We start from the raw sequence: 22,783 nt of genomic DNA, 5'->3' as shown, positions 1-22,783 counted from the left end.
ACTTGTAGTCTACGCATGGTAGAGATAACGCTAATGCTTATCTCTAATGAAGTAAATTGATTGTTCAGGTGGATCCCTTGTCTGTTGCACAAATTCATTTCAGTAACCTAAGCCAGGACACATCCCCACTGATGCTAGGCATGATTTGAAATTCCCTTCAATAACAAGTTATGGCACTCCAAACAACCTTTTATAAAAACTATAAGTTATTTTTTACAGCAGCAACCCAGTCATCCTGTTGTCCCATTTTAATAGGAAATTTATAAGCAGTTTCAACTTTGGCTGAATCTAACAACGCTTACCACAGGAGAAACAGCTTACTTTTTAATACAGTAACTGAACATGACAATATTCAACACTGAGAATAGCTCAATGGGCTGGGATGGTGACCTGTAAAGTATAAGGTTGTAGGTTGGAATCCAGCCATTATCTTTTGGCCTGTCATCATTTTGATTATCTGTTTAGTTCAATAGGATGACATCATTCTGAAGTGCCACAAACAATTTCACCTTGGTATGTCAAAATATGATTGAATTGGATCAGTTTCAACGTTGGCTGAATCTAACAACGCTCACCACAGGAGAAACAACTTACTTTTTAACACAGTAACCGAACATGACAATATTCAACACGAGAATAGCTCAATGGGCTGTGATGGTGACCTGTAAAGTATAAAGTATTAGGTTGGAATCCAGCCATTATATTTTGGCCTGTCATAATTTTTATTATATGTTTAGTCAAACAGGACTACATCATTCTGAAATACCCTGCACAAATTCATCCAATTTCACCTTGAAATTCCTAACCTTTGTCGCAAAGCTGACCAAAGCTAATACTCTGCCCTTTCTATTCATACAATCTCAACAGTTGGTGTGTAGCAGAGAGGATAGAGACTGACTTGTAACCTTATGCTCATGAGTTCAAATCCCCATTCAGCCTATTGTTGTTGGCCAAACATGAAGTAATCTTGCTCTTTTGTTGTCCAACTCTCAAAAAGTGTAAATGTTTATAATATTTTGCGGAGGAACCTGCATCGCTGCTTGCAGCTATATTTATACTTAGTTGTTGTAGTTGTCTAGGTTATGTTTAGGTCCTGGAAGAATGTTGTTTTGTTTATTCTGTAATGTAAGTATATGATGACAATAAATGCCAGTTGACTTGTCAAGACAACAGACCCATAAATCCCAAGCCCGTCATGATCCTGGATGTCCATAGTGGATCCTGTGTAAAGGATCATGTCCTAAAAATAGCCAGTACATCACACAACTCAAACATGATATACATCTTTGATGCAATATTGACAGAAGCCTTGCCTACCCCTACACAGCATCAAGGTTTTAAATTATTTTGATGTGATATGTTTTATGGTTCAATGTTTGCTAATGATATTCCTTGATAAGTAACGTGAGAGTGATGTGATTGTACCCTTTCCTGGGCATGTATCTGAAACGAGTTCAAGGATACTGTGTATAACTTATTACTGTCAATACTGTTCCAGATTTTAAATATTCACATAAGTGAATCCATAGTGATCGGATACGGTATAGTATCATAGTGTAGCTGTCAACAAGCTAACTTGGCTATAACCGATCATGTGGGCTGCCATGTTTTTTGTTTTGATCAGTACTCAATGCATTGTGGGTGTCAAAGGGTCAACGAGATAACCTACTCTTCTCACGAGAAAATTGTACGGGAAAAGGTGTACGGGGTCAAGTGGGACATCATCAAAGTTCATCTTTGTTGCCGGAACACAAACAAATCCAAGATGGCTGCATGTAAACAAGACGAAAGACAAAACGATTGTCGGATGTTTTAGATGCATATTTGTAAATGTATATCTATTATTTCGATCTCTGGTTGGTTATACAATAGTAAAATGTGTTGAAAGTGATAGCCAAGTCAAGGAAAACTGATAATATTATGGTTTACTAGGTGACGTGAGTAAAGCGTGAGTTATTTTTGGTTAGCTGTTAGCTTACATTAGCTAAACTAAATTGTCTGAACGTTTTCATATAGATAACAAAGGTAAACTTTCTAAAAATATACAGTAAATTGAGACTTATGTTCATAATATACACGTAGGCTAATGTTGAACTCTCTATCGTGACGTAATAAAGAAAACTGGACATTCTAAGGACGCGTTCCTGTCACACCGGTGTGACAGTACGCTCTGGGGCCCAGCCAGAAGCCGTCACACCGGTGTTTTCGGTCAAAGGGTAAAAAAAATATTTATTTTAAACTAAACTTTTTCCCAGAAATAGAAATTGTAGGTTAAGCTACCCCTCCCTTGTATTTATTTCCATCTCATAATTTGACGTAAACTTTGAATGCTATTTGTAGTTATATAAGGCTATAGGCCTAGAACATGCTTGGATAATAGGCCTACAAATGTTGTTTGAATAAATACAGAAAGCGCAACATGTTTAGTTTTCACAGAGATATCAATGGATATTCTCCTGTATCTACTTGCATATCAGAATCAGAGCTAGCTAACAGAAAATTATATTCTTATATTTTTTCTCTCATTTTTAAAAAAAACAGGAACCAAGATTCGATAAGAACCAGATTTTAAAAAACGGAATCCGAACCGGAATCGGAATCAATAACATTTTAACGATACCCAACCCTACTTGTGACATATAATTTCTAACAACTAAACAGTTAAGTAGTATGAGTGGGGGTTTAGGCATATCATAAACAGACAACCGGACAAGAAGTAATGATCAACCCTCGAGTGTGGCACTGCTGGCATATTTCTGGATGGTGGTGAGGAGAGGTCTGGTGGCTTGTGTGTGTGTGTTCCTTTCTCACTTAAGAAAGGAGACCACACAATGTTTGCATTTCTTTCCAGATCAGAGTGACTGATGTTGCAGCTGCAGATGAGAAAGACGCATTGGCCTGCATTATGCTCTTATAAACATCAACACACTGGTTAGAGAAAGCAGCAGGCCACTGTTCAATGTTGCCAGACAAGTAAATAACCCCTTATCTGGAAATTAGGAATACCACTGGCATACAGGACCTAGATACATTGCAAAGGGCTGAAGCCTCTCTCTTGATTTTTTTGTTTTCTATTCTTTCTTTCTTTTCTTTTTTTGTTTCTTTCTCTCTCTCTTGCTCTATTGTTGGAGGCTTCGAAAGTGGTTGCCCACAACACTATCGCTTGATATTTCTCCACCACACACACACACACTGCAATAATTTCTCCCAGTGCTGCAGAAATAAATAGTATGTTAGTGCCCATCCTGGGTAAGTAGATCCCTATAACAGTATTCCCTAAACAGTTAGATTCTTCTATGTGGGTCACATAGGCTTATACAGCACTGACTCCCTCTAGAGGTGATGGAACAAACTAGGGAACTCGTCCTTCCCTTCTGTGGCCCACATAATGGCCGTCAAAAAAAATTCTAATGGGGTGTTCATATTGAAATAATACTACAATTAAAAAAATGCACAAATTACAGGAATTGTATTTTGCCATTCATCATGCTAGAATGACAACTGTATTTTCTTTATTTTCACAGGTACTAATCTTGTCCATGACAAATGAGGTTGCAAAACAACATGAGTAGCTACAAAAGACATGTTGTTCACTTTTGGCAAATGGAAATTGGCCAAAAAAGAAATAGGTATAGAGTAAAACGGTGCGTGCGCTGTACAAGCACAACTCACAACTAACCAAGGAGCGATGAGCCTCCAGAGATGTACTTAACACTTCGTGCTGACGAATTGTCGGAGCTCTTTTTCTATCTCTGAACTCCAACAATTTATAAACAAACTCGAGAACCATAATTGCTGTTGATAATATTTCCAACAGGACGGTAGGGCCTTAATCCAGGCTTCAAAAACGCGTGCTCAGTACCGATGTTAATTGTAAAAGAGACAACTGAGAAATTAGAGGCCACAAGACCCCTTTGCCTATCTCTCCCGTTTTAAACACGATTAGCCTACATACAGGAACTTTCCTAAGGTTAGAACCGCAAGTCCCCGGAGACTCATCTCCGCTGCGCTTTATAAACCAAGCCGCGTGTTATGAACCTACAATGTGGTTTTAATTTTTGTAAATTGCATTCTTGTGGATCCACATTAGAAACAACAGAAGCATAAACAATTTTCAAATTTAATACAACTTTTCATGGTAAAGTCTGTCTTAATTGCTCTCATTTTGTAAATTGACAATACATTATACATTAAGTTAACTGTTGATAATTAGGCCTATCAATAAAAACTATTAAAGCTCTATTTAAATGACAGTTATCGCAGTCGGCTACCTGTTATTCTGTTGACATGAGATTAAAACTCACTGTAGATTTCTAAACGCCTTGCGTGAACTGCCTTTCTAAAATAACTTTAGGAGTCAAAGCGAGGGGGTCTCTGACGTGGGGGGCTTGCCCTCTAAATAAACTTTGGAGCGCGTGGAGTGGAGAGAGAAAGAGACACGACACCGGGCTGAAGTCATCAGAGAGCAAGCCGAAGTGAGTGAATGGGTACTGCACGCGAAGCAGAAAAGAGCTGAAACTATAGCGGAGATTCGTTCGAGTTTCGTTTCGAAGGCAATAGCAGGCGTGCATCAACAAAACACACATTTCCAAACCCATCGAAACTTGGCACTCTGTATGACACTTAAATGTCCTGCTGTGTTGGCCTTCGAGTTTTAGTGTTGGCTTCTTAGTTAGATGCTGAGATGACGCGATGACCTCTTCCTCGCAGGGCACAATAAAGTAGCCCTCACACCTGGACGCCCGGAGTACCTTCACACGGAATCGGTGTGGACCACTGAAGAGGACAAATTAAATTTTTTTTATCACTATGTCAGTTCCATTTCTGCTCTGCGTTTTTCCTTAGTTCCGTGCCGGTGGAGGATAAAAATAACGGGTAATGTTGTGGGAATACGTTCTATCACAGTGGATACCTGCTTTGGTCGAGCATTGTGGCACGTATGAGGATTCTATCCAGAATGTTACTGTCTGAGCGGCCCAGGTACCATTGGGCCATTGTACATCACATATCTCTCACTTCTGCACAAGGGTGCAGGAGATTCAGCTCATTCTAGGAATTATACCCCAATCTCCCTCTGAAAAACACCGGATTTTAAATAAAAAAATCGCGGACATTGACATTGGCGTATCATCTCCGGGTTACTATGCAATTACAACTGCTCTCCATTGTGTTAATCTTGCACTGCATAGAATACACTGGTTGTCAGCAACACACCTCCAGGCACCGGCAACATAAACGTGAGTATACTGAATGCAGACAGTGGACTTGAAGCGCACCGCGCGCATTGCAATGATCTCTTGCATGGTCCACGTCCCCAACGATGTGTCATGGACAGTAATTCATTATTTGTCGTAAGTGTCATTTCACTCTTGGGTTTATAACATGTTGTCTTTTAACTGTTTAGGGCATACTATATTTGGTGATATGGATAGCTTGGTTTAATTTGGACCGGTAAAAACAGCAGGGTGTGCGACTAAGTTTTGTTTTCCTAAACCCAGTTGTAGTTAAGCTATTTGTTTTATTAGCATTCGTATACGAAGATTGCTTGAGGTACACTGCACTGTTATTAGGTTTCTTAAAATTATTTGACGATTTCTCGCGGGTAAAAGCGGCATCTGCGCCGTGCGCACTTATTCTGTCCGCTAGCTCCTATCGCTCTCTGGCGGTCAGTAGGTTTACGGCTCACTTTACGCAAAGCGTTTTAGAAGTCGGTGTCCCTAATTTGTTGTTTTGAACTAGTCAAAATGATCACACCTGAGCGACTCTTTCTTACGTGCCGGGATTGTTGTTCACAAAAAGGGGGCTTAATTATGTGTCGTTAGGAATTGGCAATTTAGAAGTGTCTTTAAACCATTCAAATCTCCAATTAAAATATATCCTAAATTGTTTCAGTATCCCTTCAAATAAACAGTCAGACAAACCTGTTTTGTGAAGCCCTCCAGCTGTTTTTACCACATTTTCCATTCTTTTGATTGAGATGCCCCAAAGATAACCTCATTGGTTAATTAATCTGCTATCAGAGTGGTACTGCTTCAACTGGTACCTCAGAAAGCCTGACAGTGTCCCTAAGGCAAAAATTAGTTACCCTAAGGTGAAATTTGAAATAGTCATAGTAGGTGATGGCAACTTTCACCTGTGCATTTAAAAGAATAACTAGTGATACTAATACTGAAATCAAAATGCAGAGGGATTTCATCTCGTAGGAGAAATTAACTCTTTCTAGTCATTGTTTACTCTGAGCTGATGCTTTTGAAGGCACAATTCGTTAGGAATTGGCAATTTAGAAGTGTCTTTAAACCATTCAAATCTCCAATTAATATATATCCTAAATTGTTTCAGTGTCCTTTCAAATAAACAGTCAGACAAACCTGTTTTGTGAAGCCCTCCAGCTGTTTTTACCAAATGTTCCATTCTTTTGATTGAGATGCCCCAAAGATAAGCTCATTGGTTAATTAATCTGCTATCAGAGTGGTACTGCTTTAAATGGTACCTCAGAAAGCCTGACAGTGTCCCTAAGGCAAAAATGTGTTACCCTAAGGTGACATTTGAAATAGTCATAGTAGGTGATGGCAACTTTCACCTGTGCATTTAAAAGAATAACTAGTGATACTAATACTGAAATCAAAATGCAGAGGGATTTCATCTCGTAGGAGAAATGAACTCTTTCTAGTCATTGTTTACTCTGAGCTGATGCTTTTGAAGGCACAAGTAAGTGTGTCTGCATGTGCTTTGTGGGAAGGGGGGAGAGGTGAATGAGTACACTACTCAGGACACAGGGCAACAGGGAAATTAAAAGGGAAAAGGAAATGGGAGAGAAGAGGAAAGGATCGCGAGTCAATGACCATGCGGTCAACTGGTCTGAAGCATCTTCTTCCATCCTGCTTGATGATACATTTAAATGTCAGAATGTTGTTGTAAATGACAATGCATTCACAAAGACCTACCTGGTTTAGGGACAAACACAGTATAGATGAAAGATAGATTAGGAGAAGTCCTTCTGTAAACTACAGTCCAGGGGCTCTTGGGTGGTATAATAGTTGTCTCTCCTGCCTCTCACTACTGCTTGTAACTGTGATTGCTGTGTTCAAATTCAGACCTGTTAAATTCCTGTTCATACCTCTTCATGCCCTCCAATTATTTTTTGTTGCCTATCCTATAAAGAGACAAAGGGAAATATTGAAATGTCTTTGACAGAATTATTGTCAAACCTTATATAATTTATATAATTCCATGTAAATTATTGAAATTTTACCAATGCCGTAGAGGCCTTAATTTTGGAGCTGTCAACATTGCAGCTTCCTGCAGACTATTGAAAGGTTTCAACATAGGCTCATGGTTATTTTAAATTAGCATCTGATTATTAGATTGGAGAAATGTACATATGCAGGAAAGTTTGTGGTGTGATTGGTTATGCAAGCTGCTGCCCAACCAATGTTGTGTCAGTGCAAGGGCAGGCTAAATTCCTCTGAGTTAGAGCTTGTGTGAATCAGCCGGGCTTGGCAGGAGCAAATGTGGGCAAATGGACAGCAGTTGTAAAGATTGCTAAGATATGTCAAACAGAATCTTGGTGATCTATTGCAATCTGGCAGCAAAAGCTGATGGGATACAGAGGAAAAATTCAAACTCAATAGCACGATATGCCAGAGCTGGAGGGGGAAACGTCTTGTAACCCACTACTCATCCATCTGCCTGTGATAAACACTGCTAATGCTTCTTAACTGGATCCAAACCCCAGCTTGCTGTGTAGTGGAGATGGCTTTTACCACAGTCTTGAGATCAGGCCTAGCTAATGAGATATGGATCTATTACTTGCATCAAAAGGATGTGATCTATGGTGTAAGAGACAAAGAGTAGGCCTAAAGATTTGAGTTTAACAACAGAACACAAAAGAATCAGGGCCAGGGTTCACTACCGTTACCTTCCTTCCCAAGCACCTTCTGCAAAGCAATAATCTTTTAACGGACATTGTGCTAAGTGTGTTTACATCAGAAGGGTATCTTGGCTTACACATTTGCACTTCAGATTTGACTCGGCACACATTAGCTCTCTATGAAGCACATTCATACACACTGGTGGTCCTTCAGTGTCAATAAATGGCAGGCATGACACACCGTGAAGAGAGAGTAGAGGTGACAGGGTGGCGTGCAAAGCAGACGCGTTTACTTGAGACCTCCTTTGATTATTTTTCCCGCCGAGAGATTCCACAGACAAGCCCCAAATGCTTTTCTGTCTTGTTTATTATAGGGTTCTTCTAATCTACGGTCACTGTCGCTGGAAACAGCATTTGTTGATGATGCTAAATAAACGATGGCCTCCATTTCAGCATGCTGTTGAACTCAATTAGCTGTGATAATTTCATGCTGTCTACATGAGAAGTCCGATCTGCCATCTTAAAAATCAAACTTGACTTGTCTGATAGTGAAGGTTAGAGTTTGAGCTGAGTACATTCATCCTAGGTCTCCCCCCCAAAAAATATTGAACATCTGCAGATTCATTCAAATATTCAAAAGTTGAATTCTGTGGTGCTTTCATTGACTGTGTCCCCTGTGTTTTGTGTAGTGTTACCGGGGGTTTGCCAGGGCGGCTGTTTGACCTGCTCTGATTACAATGGCTGCCTGTCCTGCAAGCCTCGCTTCTTCATCTTCCTGGAGAGGAATGGGATGAGGCAGATCGGAGTGTGTCTGCTCTCTTGTCCCAGTGGCTTCTACGGCACACGCTCACCTGACAGGAACATATGCACCAGTAAGTACCAACATTTGTACTAGTACCTCATTACTTTATTATCATTTAATACCACAGTACCTTTCAGAGGGTTCGACAACTGGAAGTGATTTGATGTTCGCGCTACCCTCTGGTTTTATTGAGATAACCAACATATTGACTCTATTGTTTTTAAGATATCCGAAAGGTCATAATGACTTGGGTTCAGCCTCAATTTGGGAATGGCCCCTCAATGGTGATATTAACATGAGCCCCCTTTGAACCTCCCTGTCCCTCAGTATATCCTCATCAAGTTGTGTACAGCATTGTCAGAACATGATATTGTAACCTGGGGTCTCTCCTTGAGAGGTGCCGACATAATCCCTGTATGGTAGTAACCTATATTCCTGCTGAGCAGTCTTGCAGAGGCTGCTCTCTCTGACATACGGGACTGCCCTGCTTGTATGTTTAACGTTCAGTACACACACAATAACTCCCACTTTTAAATAAACGCTGGCGGTGGGTCTGTCTTTCAGAGTGTGGGCCCGAGTGTGATTCCTGCTTCAACAAGAACTTTTGCATGCGCTGTCGAGCAGGCTACTATCTGCACCAGGGGAAATGCCAGGAGAACTGTCCAGAAGGACTGTTCCGCAGTGACACACAAAGGGAGTGTGTTTCCAGTAAGTAAGCAGAGGACTTATAAAAACACACCCACACAACCATTCACACCACACACACACACTCACACAAATAGGAAGGTGCCCCCATAAACAGATACAAATAAACAACTGTGCGACTATGAGAAACTGTGTTTGTGTGATAGTGTGGGAATGTGTTGATGTTCCAGGTTGTCCTGCAGAGTGTGACACGTGCGTGAACAGTGACACCTGTACCAGATGCAGGTCCAGCTTTTACTTACAGCAGGGTCAGTGCAACCAAGTCTGTCCTGAGGGGTTTGAGCCTAATGACAAACTAATGGAGTGCACCCATCAAGGTGAGATTTATAACCATACCCTGATGCAGGTTTTCTCTGTGCATTCTCTAGATCCTTACCAATGTAGACCTACTAGTATCCACTATTTCCCCAACCCCAGCTCCTAGTCTTCCTTTGTATAATGACAAACATCATCATCATGTCAACATCATTCGGACAAAAGTGCAAGCCACATCCCATAAGATTTAATGGAATATCTCTCTCTCTCTCCCTCTCAGTGCATTGTGAGATGAGTGAATGGAGCGAATGGAGCCCTTGCTCCAACTCTGGGAGAACCTGTGGATTTAAATGGGGGGAGGAAACAAGGACCAGGAAGGTCATCCTACACCCCTCCCACTTAGGCCAACCCTGCCCTCCCATCTCTGAGACAAAAGAATGCATCGTCAAAAAGAGAAGATGTCCAGGTAATGATGCAGCTGTCAATGAGTCGAGGTTACAAAGTACTTCACACAAAAAGGGAAGAAGAATTTAAAACTTCATTCAGCTTCTGTGACAACAAATGCAATAATACAATTGGTTGGTAAGGTCATGAGTTTGAATCCCAGGTGGGTTGCATAGTTGCACGTCCCTGCTACGTATGATAGTCATCTGCTCTCATATGGATGCCAGACTTTAACTCGTTTATCTGTGTGTGTGAAAGGACTGGTCAACATCGGCCCCTCCTTCTGTAGGAAACAGAGCTGTTTACATAGATGATTACCATCACAGTTGCTAGACACTAGCAGAATGCATCTGCTGTGTTGCAAGGCTGCAAGACCTTTCGGCTTTGGAAATATCCAAAACAACAACAGTTTCTTGTAAACATTGACTCGCGTGATTCCTAATGAATGGAACTCCACTACTTCCAAACCAAAACAACGCAGAAACAGAGGGTTGTGGAGGGGAAAAATTTCCATAAAGGATTAGTATATTAGTATATTTGTGTTTTTGTTTGTTAACTGTGGTTTTTAAAAACAGTTTAACACACACTGTTTTTCATGCTGGTTGGCAGCTAGTTTAGCGACATCCGTACAGCCAAGTGAGAGATAACAGAGAAAGACTTGGAGGTCTCCAAGGCCTCACACTTACTACACAGACGGTGTGTGATGCAGCCGGGAGTGGTCCACTGCAGTAGACAGGCTGTCGTCGATCCTCCCTGGGGAGCCACGAGGCAGCGGGAGACTGAAGAGTTAGTTTAGTTACTAATCCCAACAGCTTCCAATGCACACAAACACATGCATACATATCCATACACACACATATACTGTATACCCACACAAATTGATACACCCAAACTTGTTCCTCTAAAATAACTACATGTTCCCTAATGTGGTAATTTGTGAAGAGTGTCAACTGGACGGGGATGGACTAATTTGGGCCATGAAATGTGCCCTCTGCCCCGCCCTTTGTTTCCTCTTGGCTGCCCCTGACACTCCTTTCACTCTCTCTGTCTGTATCTCTTTCTCTCGCACGCAAGTTGTCGATCTTACACTGTCTCTCCTGTTCCTTGTTCCCTTCGTTCCCCTTCTCCTCACACCAAAGTAAACACCTCCAGCCCTCCCCATGTGTGGGGGCTTCTGAGGCGGGTGTGGGCTTAGTGTGGAGTCGGCTCCACGTTGATCCTCTGATGGGTCACAGGACACAGCTGTGGGTGCGTGTTACACACTGCAGGCTCGGTTATCGACCTTGCCCCTGCCCTGCTTGTTTGTGTGTGTATGTGTGATTACTCAGCTGCCCCAGCTCTTAGAACATCCAGTGAGTGCTAATTATCTGCTCTGGTGCGTCCCCTGCGTGTCAGTGTTTATGTTCCGTATGCACCAGGGGGTCAGAGCCTGACCTCCGCCAACGTTCTATAATCCCCAACAGTCTTCAGACAGTGATACGTCCTCCTCCTCCCCCTGGCCATCTCTCCCTCCATCTCCAAGAGCCCCACTGACCACGCCAGGTTTATTTGTTGTTTCTCCTGCCAAGTCCCAAATATTTCTGTCACTCTATCTGTCCCTCCGTGTCTCTCTCTCTCTCTCTAGCCCTTTCTCCCTCTGTCTTTCTTGCTCTCTCTACCCTCCGACTTTAATCGCTGCTGTTTTCAAAAAAGGCTGCTTTGAACTCATCCATGGTGTCTCGCTGTTTTTAAACAGAACTGAGTGATCCCACTGGCCTCACTCAATTCTCCCAGATATTCCTCTGTCTTCCAATACAGTGTGAGTCACCGTCCCGGAACTTAGTTTCTTCAAACTCAGCCCTGCTGGCTGGTCAACCCCTCTCAGGGTGGCTTGGGTCTTGGCCTTGGGACAGACCTGCCACTCATTCCAGCATGCAGTCTCTCTCTCTCTCTCTCTCTCTCCTCTCTCTCTCTCTCTCTCTCTCTCTCTCTCTCTCTCTCTCCTCTCTCTCTCTCTCTCTCTCTCTCTCTCTCTCTCTCTCTCTCTCTCTCTCTCTCTCTCTCTCTCTCTCTCTCTCTCTCTCTCTCTCTCTCTCTCTCTCTCTCTCTCTCTCTCTCTCTCTCTCTCTCTCTCTCTCTCTCTCTCTCTCTCTCTCTCTCTCTCTCTCTCTCTCCTTATTGAATAATGATGACATTAAAAGCTCTTGCATGATGCACACATGCATGCCTATGGTATGTCTCTCTCGTCGCTCTGGATTAGAGCGTCTGCTAAATGACTAAATGTCATAGAATAAAGCAAAGACGCTGTGAAAATAGATTAATTATCGTCCATTCTACATAGATATTATAAAATGGCCTTGACACGTGTTGGTACCCCTTCCAAAAGATGATAACGAATTGGATTATAGGTATTTTTTTACCGATTGGTTTCTTTACTTAGTATCACACGTCTCCAATTTTGTAATCAGTCATTCAGCCTATTTACATGGAGGAAAGTAGTCACTGCCATTGGGCATCATTGTGGGCACCAATGAATAGACAAAACAAGCAAAAGAGATACTTTTCTGAGGAGATCAGAAAGAAAATAATAGAAAAGCATGGTAAATTGAAAATTAAGGTCCATTGAACTGTAACCAAATTCCCTGGGCGTGGCCACAAAAGGAAAATCAACATAGGATAGTGCAAATGGTAGGAAAAGTGTTGCAGTGATTGCCTCTAAAGGTTGTGGAACTAAATATTAGGCTGAGGGTCCCAAAATGTTTGTCCATGCTATTTTAAGTAGTTTTATTATTGACAATACTATGTTGGAAAACAAAATCAAAAATAAAGTCTTCTATTAAACATGCAATAAATAATGGTGGATGACATTACTTTAGTCAGTTTCAAGTTATCTCAGAGGAAATTGTACCTTCTTAGTTATTGTAGAGGGGTACCAACAAATTAGAGCACATCTGTACATTCACGTCCTTGCACATGTGACAACGACTACTTTGTCCTTCAAACTATCACCCATCTATCCATTCGCCTCCCTCCCCATCACCGGTGTCCCCCTCCACTTCTCAGCCCCCCCAAGACCTCCAGCCCTCAGGCCAGGCGGTTGGTGCTGAACGAGGGGGAGCAAGCGGACATCCCGTGCCTTCAAAGCAGCGGGCATTCTTCCCCTGGGACAGCCCAGAGCTCTTAATCCCTGCCTGGCTCCCGCCAAAAGCCCCCGGACGACCGCACGCCTGCCATGGAGGATGTTGCCCCCTCTGCGTCATTATCCTAATTGTGCTTCTCCACATACACACAGCAACACAAACACATCCAGACGCACCCACACATACACATACAAATCCTCTCTGCCTCTCAGGCCCCAGCCCCACCCGGCTTCCAGTATGTTGGGTAGGGTGTAGATCAGTTCTATTCTGGTAATAGAAAATGTGTGTGCAGATACATTTGCAAAGATTTAAAAGTTAGCCATTAATTGACATATTTTTAAGTCATGTAGCATGTATGTTCATGTCAGCACATCAGACAAGGGGTAATGTGATAATTGTAGGAATAAAGGCTTGAGTGAATCCCAGCTGTTTACATACTCCAGCCACTTTCCTCTTTCTCTCTCTCTCCATTGACACTCCATTTTCCCCACTCTTTTTGGAAATTCTTGTGCTAAGCAAGATAAGCAAACTCCAAGCACTTTAGGCAAAACTCTTATGAAGTTGTTTAACTTTTGAAAGCTGTCTTTAGCTAATCCACAGCCTCATTCTTTTTTGACGTTACTTGTTGTCTCATGATAGCTTCACAGCAGGTTGTACACCTCAATCCATACAGTTTCAGTTAACCCCTCCATGCGTGCCACCTTTGACTGCAAAAACAACTGGTAGGAAGTTCCTGAGAATGTGTTATATGTTTGTGGAGAGATTTGCTAACTCAAATGTCTCATTTTGGTCCAGCATATTGTAGGACAGTTTACAAAACTCATAGACAGAGCTTCCACTGGCAAAGAGTCCAAATAAACACTCCTTGTCATCATCTTAACACCTTCTAGGTCAGCTTAGATCTCAGGTTTTGGGAAATACCTTTAAATGACTAATCTGCTGGAGCTTCAAAATCTTCAGACAGAGAAAGCAATTGGACAGAATTAGAGAACTTCTTTTAAATATAGAATATGGGTGGTGTGTGATCTTTAGTCATACTTCCAATGGGGACAGAGTGGGTCAGTCTTGCAGAATGCTCATCTGTTTGTCCTGTTGTTTCTCTGTCTCTGCCAGGATGGATGGCACACAACAGCACAATTCACACCACAGCAATGAAACTCTCTCTCTCTTTCGTTCTCTCTGTAAGCCCCCTACATTGTTTGGACTGTACTCCCGCAGCAAGAGAAACACCCAACCCCCTCGTTCAATAATTTGTCACACACACAATACAAACACACACACATCACCTCAGCCACCCCCCAGACACACCCAAACACACAATTACTTACTCATACTACCTACTCCCCCCCTCCAACACACACACCCACACACATACATACACACACTTGGGTAGATAATTACAGGCAGAGAGAGCTCCAGGTTGAGTATCCTCCACACCTATAAGGCTGATGCTTTCATTAGTTCTGCAGGGGAGACTAAACACAGTTTGCTGGTAGGGCTCTATATCGCTCTGGCTGGACCCCAGGAATGTGTGGGTCAGCTATGGTCGATAGCGGAGACCCCTTCTCTCCCGGTCAGAACGGAGAGCTTGGCTGATTAATGGACACAGACAGAAGTGGGGGCATTTGTGTTGAGAGAGAGTGTGTATGGGTGTGTGTGTGTGTGGTGGTGGTGGTGGTGGGGGGGCTACGGTTGACAGGGAGAGAGGGCCTCAGTGCCTACCTCAGCGGTTTCGCAATCCCGCTCGTGGACACATGGATGGCACAACAGGAAAGGCTCAGTTTCAGTAGATTTGTCTCTACTCTCTATCTCTCTATTTATTTTATCTTCTCTCTTTTTGTCTCCCTCCATCTCTATATGTGTAGTCATCTCTTAGTCACATTCCCTTTATCTCCCTGCCTCCCTCTCTCCCTCCCATCTCTCTTCTTGTTATTACTAATGGCCTTCTGAGTTTCAGTGAGAAACTCTCAACATTCCAATACATTGATTTGTTTATATGATGGTTCAACAAGCAGATAAACTAACATTTATTTAAAGGCATTCTATTTTTATCAAAACTATCAGTGGAGTATTGCAACAGATGAAATAAATGTTGGCTAGGTTCTGGCTGTCATCTTTGGTCTCAGGCTGACCCCTTGTGGTTGACTAGTGATTTGCCTTACCAACAACTGAATAATAAGTTTAAATGGATGGAAAGAAAATAAATGCATGGATACGGCATGCAAGACGGCAAGACGGACAAGAGATAGAGGAGTTGCCTAAAATTGTTTGTTCTCTCTCTCTAGGAGACAAGAGAAAGGGAGAGCGGCGGGGAGAGAGAAGGAACCGGAACAACAGGAGAGACAAAGAAGGCCGGAGAGAGAGGAAAAAAGAGAAAGAGCAAGAACGTGAAAGGGACACGGGTGATCGAGAGGACTCTGAAAAAAGGAACAAGACAGAGCACAGGCGCCGGCGAGGCCAGAACATAGACCCTGTTTCTCCCAGCCCAGCACAGTAGCAAGCGCTCTGAGGCCCAGTCTCCTTCTATCTCCACCTCCTCTGCCCCCCTCTTTCTCCCCTCTCGCCCCCCTCAACCCCCTTCTGGAGGGGTGCTGCTGCTACCTGTATAATTTAACTATAATACTGTATATGCACAAGAGAGACGGGGCACATGGTACTAGGGCCACTACTGACTTTGAGGATACACACACAAACACACAACTCAACAACTACCCTAACACAAACACAGACATACACACACATACACAATGCAAAGGAAGGAAGGGTATCTCCTATTTCTGTTTCTTTGTAGTTCAAACAGCGACAAATTTTGTGTCTTGTTTCTAATGTATGTTTGTGACATTAATTAGAATTGTTGTTGTGGTTGTTGCTGTTCTTTAGATGTCATTGTGTTTTTTTTTTTTTTGCTGAGTAAATTAAAAGTGAACTTTCCTACAGAGAGAGAAGAAATGCGGATACTGCATGCAGATATGAGGCAAATAGACTCACGTTTATTTTGATTCCGAGAACACTCATCCTAGCTTACATGGCCATGTTTATTATGTGTCTCCTAAACAAAGTACTAGTTTGCCTATCAGTGTGAGCAGGATCTGTGCTTTCAATAAACCCACCTAAACAGAACTCAAAAGTACCTGTATGTCCAATAAACTATAATGGGTTTGCAAAAGTCTGTGTGTTTCTTGTTATTGTATGGTATTTAAGTATTGCACTTGTAACATACCTGGGGGGTATTCCAAGTAGCAGGTTTAGTGAAAACCTTGAGTTGTTTAACCCTGAAAAGAGGCATACTCCCAGTTCCACGTTCCAGAAAGAGGTAACGAAACCTTTTGGTAAGTTTCCATGGTAACTTACTACTTGAAACTAACCTGCTCGCTAGCAGGTTTTCCATGCCAAGCTCTGGGTTTCTACCGATGCCCTCACACTTTCTCACCCTGATAGCTTTGGCAGACACGGCATATCGTTTCCTGGTTCAGCCGAGCGATCTCGAACAAAATTTAATTCGCTTAGTTATACGCCGGGAGACGATTTTAAGATTGCGGTTTTATGTACTTTAATTCTCTGATGAATACCTAAGTTAACGTTACCGTTTCCTGTCACAATCTGTAATTTATTTTAGCAACATTCTCAGCCCTTGGGTCTTTATCTATAGTGTTACTCGCCGTGGATTTGCACTCAGAATTGACCAAATGCCTTTTGGCACTGAAATAAATACAAATAATTGAAATTGTATTTGGTTTTCTTTATTGCCTACAAATAGAAATCTAACAATGAGTAGCCTATTTCTATCGGTTATTGTTCTTACAATTTACATGATTCATATGATTCCTACAATGATGTAGGCTACCGTCCTGTAACTGTTGTTTCAGCAAATCTATTTCAACATTGTTGGCGGTCAATATATTGGCCAAACAACCGAAACTAATTCCCCTACGGTTTGAAGAAAGATGGGAAACTGAACAATGTATTAACATTAACCAAATAATGCCAATACCAATGGAATTACAGTTATTTGACTCTTTGGGTTAAATCAGAGCAAGAATGGTCAAATTAAGGTTAAATAATATAATCATTTCATCATATTGCAAATGAATGCAATCAATGAAGTTAACTCTTATGAGGTGAGGAAGAAGGAGTAGGCCTAGGACAAGCCAGAGCTGAGGAGAAGGTCTCAGGAGATCAAGAATCCACAGAACAATGCTTCACAATTCCGTTTATACCCAAGAACAACTACAATCACACCAGAATCTTGACCCTTACTTATCAACATGTCTAGCAATGTACAGTAAGTTACAAAGATGTGAGAGCCATCCAGTTGAGACTCCATCCAGTAACTCCATATTTTACCATAAGAGAGGTGGGGGCAGGTGGATAGCCTTAAAAGATCAGCCTTTATTCTTCTGCCCTATGTACAACATCTCTTGGTCAAAATAGAAATTCAGCAAATTCAACAATTAATATGAATGTAGGTTATTGTTCCTACAATTAACATCACCTGTGACCATGCATCCTCCCGTAACTGGTGTTCCAGTAAATCTTTTTGGAGATTAGCCTTTATTCTCCTACCTTAAGTAGGCTTACACCTCTTGGTCAGTTTTTGGCACTTTCTTCACAAGGTGCAATTTGTACAACTCATTTACTTGTAACTGGGTATACATGAGATGACATTAGCTACATTTCACAGTTCCACATGCAAAATTCACTTGCCATTAAATGAAAATCTCACTGTATACAGCATCCATGCTCTGTTCAACAGGATCAGAATGTGCAAATCGTTTTTTTAATATTAATTATTCTCACAATGTCAGTGTAACTGACAATTCCCCACAAGCCTGTAAATAAAAGTAGATGGGGAGAGAACTACCAGTAGCTACCATTCATAATTCTCTGCATCCATTTCTGCGGCAGCAGTCAATGTCTCTTTGTCATCTTAATCATCATCATCATCATCATCTTTTCAAGAAAAGCATTCTGTTGGGGGAAACTGCTACTACAAATTGAAATAGGCACCAATTGATATTTACTTAGTATTATGTCGAATATGATTAAAACTAAGGTGACGTAGAGGCTACAATCACAAGCGTAGGCTATAGCCTAAGCAAAATATGCGTTACCTGTTCGTAGTATGTTTTTACATTTAATAAAACATTGAACACTTTTCTCCTGTAATATTAACAGACAGTGGGGTTAAATGTTCAATAAATGGACTGGCTATTGCCTTCAAATTATGCATTGACTCGGCAGCAATTGTCTCCCACGCCACTTGTATACGCTGCTACAGCCGTGTTGCTTTTTTCCTGGAATATGTGCTCGACCATAAACACGAAATAAAACTTGTATCTGAACTTTGGTGGAGTATGCAACGTTTTTTGTCGCCGTGTGCCATGGTGGATCCTGGTATCGGGGCTCCATTGATGTTGGCTTTTAATAGTTCTCATGCCCGCGCTTAACTCTGAGTTGACGTACTCCGAGTTGAGTTAACAAACTCATATCAGCTTTTCTGGAACCGAATTTCCGGAGTTTCCCATGTTAGACTAACTCAACTCAGAGTTCAGGGTTAATCTCAGAGTTTGTTAAACCCGCTACCTGGAATACCCCCCAGGAGTCTGTACTACGAATCAAGATCAACATGCTCAACATGATTACTTTCAGTTACCCGGCTACGCGAAGCCTAACAATCCCAATCACGATAAGCAGTACTACGACGGCAGTTATCAACTCTCTAACTCAACCCATATCTTTCCAGTCTAGAGACGTGCGCGTTCACATAAAGGGGCGGTGTTTGCATCGTATGTCCAATCGCAAACATGGACAAAAGAAGAGCCGTTTATTTCACACAGGAAGAGCAGACAATAATCTTACAAACTTTGTCTACTCCTCCTGCGTGAAATATTGTAATTTAAGCATATCAGGGATACAGACATATAATACAGGCAAAATTCAACAAAGTCGCTGCTGCCAAGCTGGCAGAAAACCGCATACGCTGTAAATGCGTAAGCTACATGATTTATTGAAGATGTGACCATAATTACACGTGTGCATTCCACAACGTTAAACTTTTGTTGCTGTATTATTTTAGTTGCAACCCTGCAGTGGCAAACGATCGTGGGAGCAAATACAATATAATATATATAATTGCTAATATATACATATATAATATAAAATCATAATTCAAAACGGTAAGTAGCAGTAGGCAATACTTGCACATATTTTAAGGCCAACAAGTACATGGCTGAATTGCCTGAATTAGTCCCTTTTGTAGGATATTGTATAGCTACAAAAGGCCTATAGAACAATGAAATTGCCTGCAGCCAACAGGAAGAAAAATTACGCAACTGGGGGGGAGGGGGGGGGGACTTCATGGACTTCATTCCTTCAGGACTTCATTCCTCCTGAGGAGCTGGCCCTCTCCAGCTATCAGGGTCACCCCATGATGGAAGTAGTGGAAGGGGGCATTTCTTCAGACCCTGGTGGCAGCAGGTTGGAAGCCCAGGCATATGTATGTTTCAAGTAATCTATGTGACCACGTTCATTCAACAATTATTTATGAATATTGTAGGAGTGAAATGTAGCCTATTACTGTTCTCTGCAATGACAGGAAATACAGTGGTGTTAATGCCACCACCCATACCCACTGTGCCATACAGAGGTAACAGTGAAACTAATAGTCATACGCCAGTATGTATGCCATATGTGGTTGCTGAATATTGATCAAATATACCATTTACTTTCTCAAGTTGAGGTCCTAGATGATCAGGAAACTGTCTGCCTGCTCAGAGAGCATTTCTTGCAACACAGATGGTGAGAGTGTGTGAACGTGTGGCTGTGATTGAAGTGTCTGTAATGACTTACTAATGGTGGTGGTCTCAACATAAGACACAAGTCCTAAAGTGCTCATTTCAAATATCACTCAACTGATTAAATTGCTATGGTGACTCAGCAGGAAGAGGAACTTCTTCCTCCCCCTGAGCCTCCTAGCAATGAACCTTGTAGTAGTCAAATGGACACCTTCAACTTTGTCCAAGTGTGCCTTGGAAAGGGACAATATTCTTTGTCTGCTCCAACCTGAAACAGATAATGTGAGGCAAAAAAAAAACCCTGGAGCTCGATTACAAGAGGCTTTTAATAAATAAATAAAACATGGCTGGAGACAGAAAAAAATTGAATATGAGAAGAGATAGTACATGACTGAATGAATGACACTAAACTTAGTTACACTGACATATTTGTCTGTGTTCCTAGGGAAGGGAGAACACATGAGGGTGTATTTGTTAAACTTTTTTCTACGTTTTGGTCTTTTCATACCTTTTTGTGGCTTTCCTGTTGTGCCTTTTGAATCTTTTCTGGGGGTTTTACGGTGGCCCTAAAGTGCAGATCACACCCCCTAATATGAGTGCATCCCCCAAATGAAAACGCTCCCCCCCAATGCGAGTCAACTCCCCCCAAATCGGATGACTTGTTCACCTCCCCCCAATACAAAAACACGCTCCCCCAAATGGAAAACGACATTACATTAACTCAAAAACACATTACATTAACTCTGAACGGAAAGGGTAAGTACTACACTTTAGCGCTGATTGGATGCAGTAGGCTAACTAACAAGAAATAAGAAATTGGTCGACAGAAGTACAAAATGCAATAGCCTGACAGAGTTAAGTGCACCAGGACATTTATTTGGGTATCAAAGCATGTAGCATAGGCTACGTATGCAAAAGCAGAAATTGCGTAAACATTGATAGCCAAACAATTCACGTAACTCTTTCATTATCATGAACTTGATCGTTTTGGTTGGAAGGAAAGAGGAAACATTAATGTTTACAATTCAGAGTCATGACACTACTCTTTAATTTTATCAGGGTCATTTCTATGAAATAATCTCAGATAGGCAGTTAACGTTTCACAATATAAGTAGCCTATGCGCACGCTAAAAACGCAGTTGAAGGAAGCAGGACTTTTCAGAAGAAAAAACGAATAGTCCACTACAGAAGAACGAAATGCCAAAATGACATAGTAACGTGGACCAGGATAGTTGTTTGGCTATCGATTTTTACATTTAACACAAAATACTTTTGCCTAAGTAGCCTACTATTTGCTACATTCTTCGATACCCAAATAATTGCCCTGGTGCACGTAACTCTGTCAGGGTATTGCATTTTGTACTTCTGTCGATCAATTTCTTATTTCTTGTTAGTTAGCCTACTGCATCCAATCAGCGCTAAAGTGTAGTACTTACCCTTTCCATTCAGAGTTAATGTAATGTGTTTTTGAGTTAATGTAATGTAGTTTTCCATTTGGGGGAGCGTGTTTTTGTATTGGGGGGAGGTGAACAAGTCATCCGATTTGGGGGGAGTTGACTCGTATTGGGGGGAATGTTTTCAATTGGGGGATGCACTCATATTAGGGGGTGTGATCTGCACTTCAGGGCCACCGTAGGGGTTTTTGATCACTTCTCTCTTTCAATCTCCTATTTACTAATTTTGAAAAATGCTATAAAAGTGAGTGAAACATCAAAATTCAATGAAAGTAGTGAAATGATCATTTATGTATCACTTGTGAAGAGCTTTGTACAGATACCCATTGTTCTTTTTGGTTTGAAAGGTTTTGGTTGGGAAAAAAAAACAAATTTCTGATATGGAAATTATTAGAAAATGTGTCAAAGCAACCCAAGGACAACAGAATGGGTTGAGGGAAGACACCCCAGTGAATAGGTATCATATATCAACATGAAACCTCCAGTTGATAACTAATAGTAGGTCAAATATTGTTTTCATAACTAGTTTCCTGTAAATGTATGTTTAAATGAGCAAATGATTAAGTTGTAAAACATGATATCATTTGCATACATTTCCAGAACGGATATCAGAACATTGAGTGAAAACCTTGTTTAATTTTGTCAACATATTAGAGTCCAAAGTTTTTACAAAGGGCACTTTGGATATCTCTTTTTCATCACTCCATTAATCAGAATATGGTGGCAACAGCCATTATAGAAAATCCATTGCAAATTGCACGGCAGACCGAGTTCTTGCTCAGGTTCTCTGCATCACCCACACTATAAAAGTACCCATGGCGAAATAACGAAACGCTATGCGTACAGTCTGTGGGACTGTGAGTGCACAGCGTCAATGTGTCGCATTGGCAACATACGGCTCAAGAAGCTGGCAATATACGTAATTCCCTCTGCTAAGAACCTATATATTTCAGAAAGATACTCATGAGGGAATGCGAAAGGGTTTTGTCAGTCTCTAAATGTTCTGTTTCTTCTGAGCGCACCTCTGACTATCCGCGCACCAAGCTCCACAGGATCTTCTATGAACGGTGACGACATTATCGTCAAGAATGAGTTAGTGGGCGGGGTTTTTATACCGGTTGATCTCTGATCTCCAACTTAACCTGCTCCCGACAAGGTTAGCCGTTCAGCATGTGTTACCATGGCGATCTACCCCGGTAACAAGTAATCCACCGTCGTAGTACAGAAAACCCTGGGTTGAACCTGAAGTTACCTCGCTAACGCCAAAATCTTGATTCGTAGTACAGGCCTCTGAACCGCCCAAACAAGGTGAACCATTTACTGGATCGCTTAGCAGGTTA

The 22,783-nt window shown here is 41.6% G+C and overlaps 1 protein-coding gene across 2 annotated transcripts; it reads left to right on the top strand.

The window, feature by feature from the left end:
• The first annotated feature begins 4,256 nt into the window (after window positions 1-4,256).
• On the top strand, window positions 4,257-16,378 carry rspo3 (R-spondin 3). Of its 2 annotated transcripts, none has more exons than XM_047042189.1 (6): window positions 4,257-5,237; window positions 8,560-8,742; window positions 9,237-9,380; window positions 9,548-9,694; window positions 9,913-10,098; window positions 15,481-16,378. In XM_047042189.1, exons 1-6 carry the CDS (start codon window positions 5,144-5,146, stop codon window positions 15,690-15,692), a joined length of 966 nt encoding a protein of 321 aa, XP_046898145.1. In that variant the 5' UTR covers window positions 4,257-5,143; the 3' UTR covers window positions 15,693-16,378. The 2 variants fall into 2 exon arrangements, with proteins under 2 accessions (XP_046898145.1, XP_046898153.1); XM_047042197.1 differs by lacking the exon at window positions 4,257-5,237 and adding an exon at window positions 5,252-5,351.
• The last annotated feature ends 6,405 nt before the right edge of the window (window positions 16,379-22,783 follow it).

Source organism: Hypomesus transpacificus, chromosome 2, assembly GCF_021917145.1.
Source record: "Hypomesus transpacificus isolate Combined female chromosome 2, fHypTra1, whole genome shotgun sequence".
NCBI lineage: Eukaryota > Metazoa > Chordata > Actinopteri > Osmeriformes > Osmeridae > Hypomesus > Hypomesus transpacificus.
The sequence above is the reverse complement of the archived record's forward strand: the minus strand, read 5'-3'. Positions and strand labels throughout refer to the sequence as shown.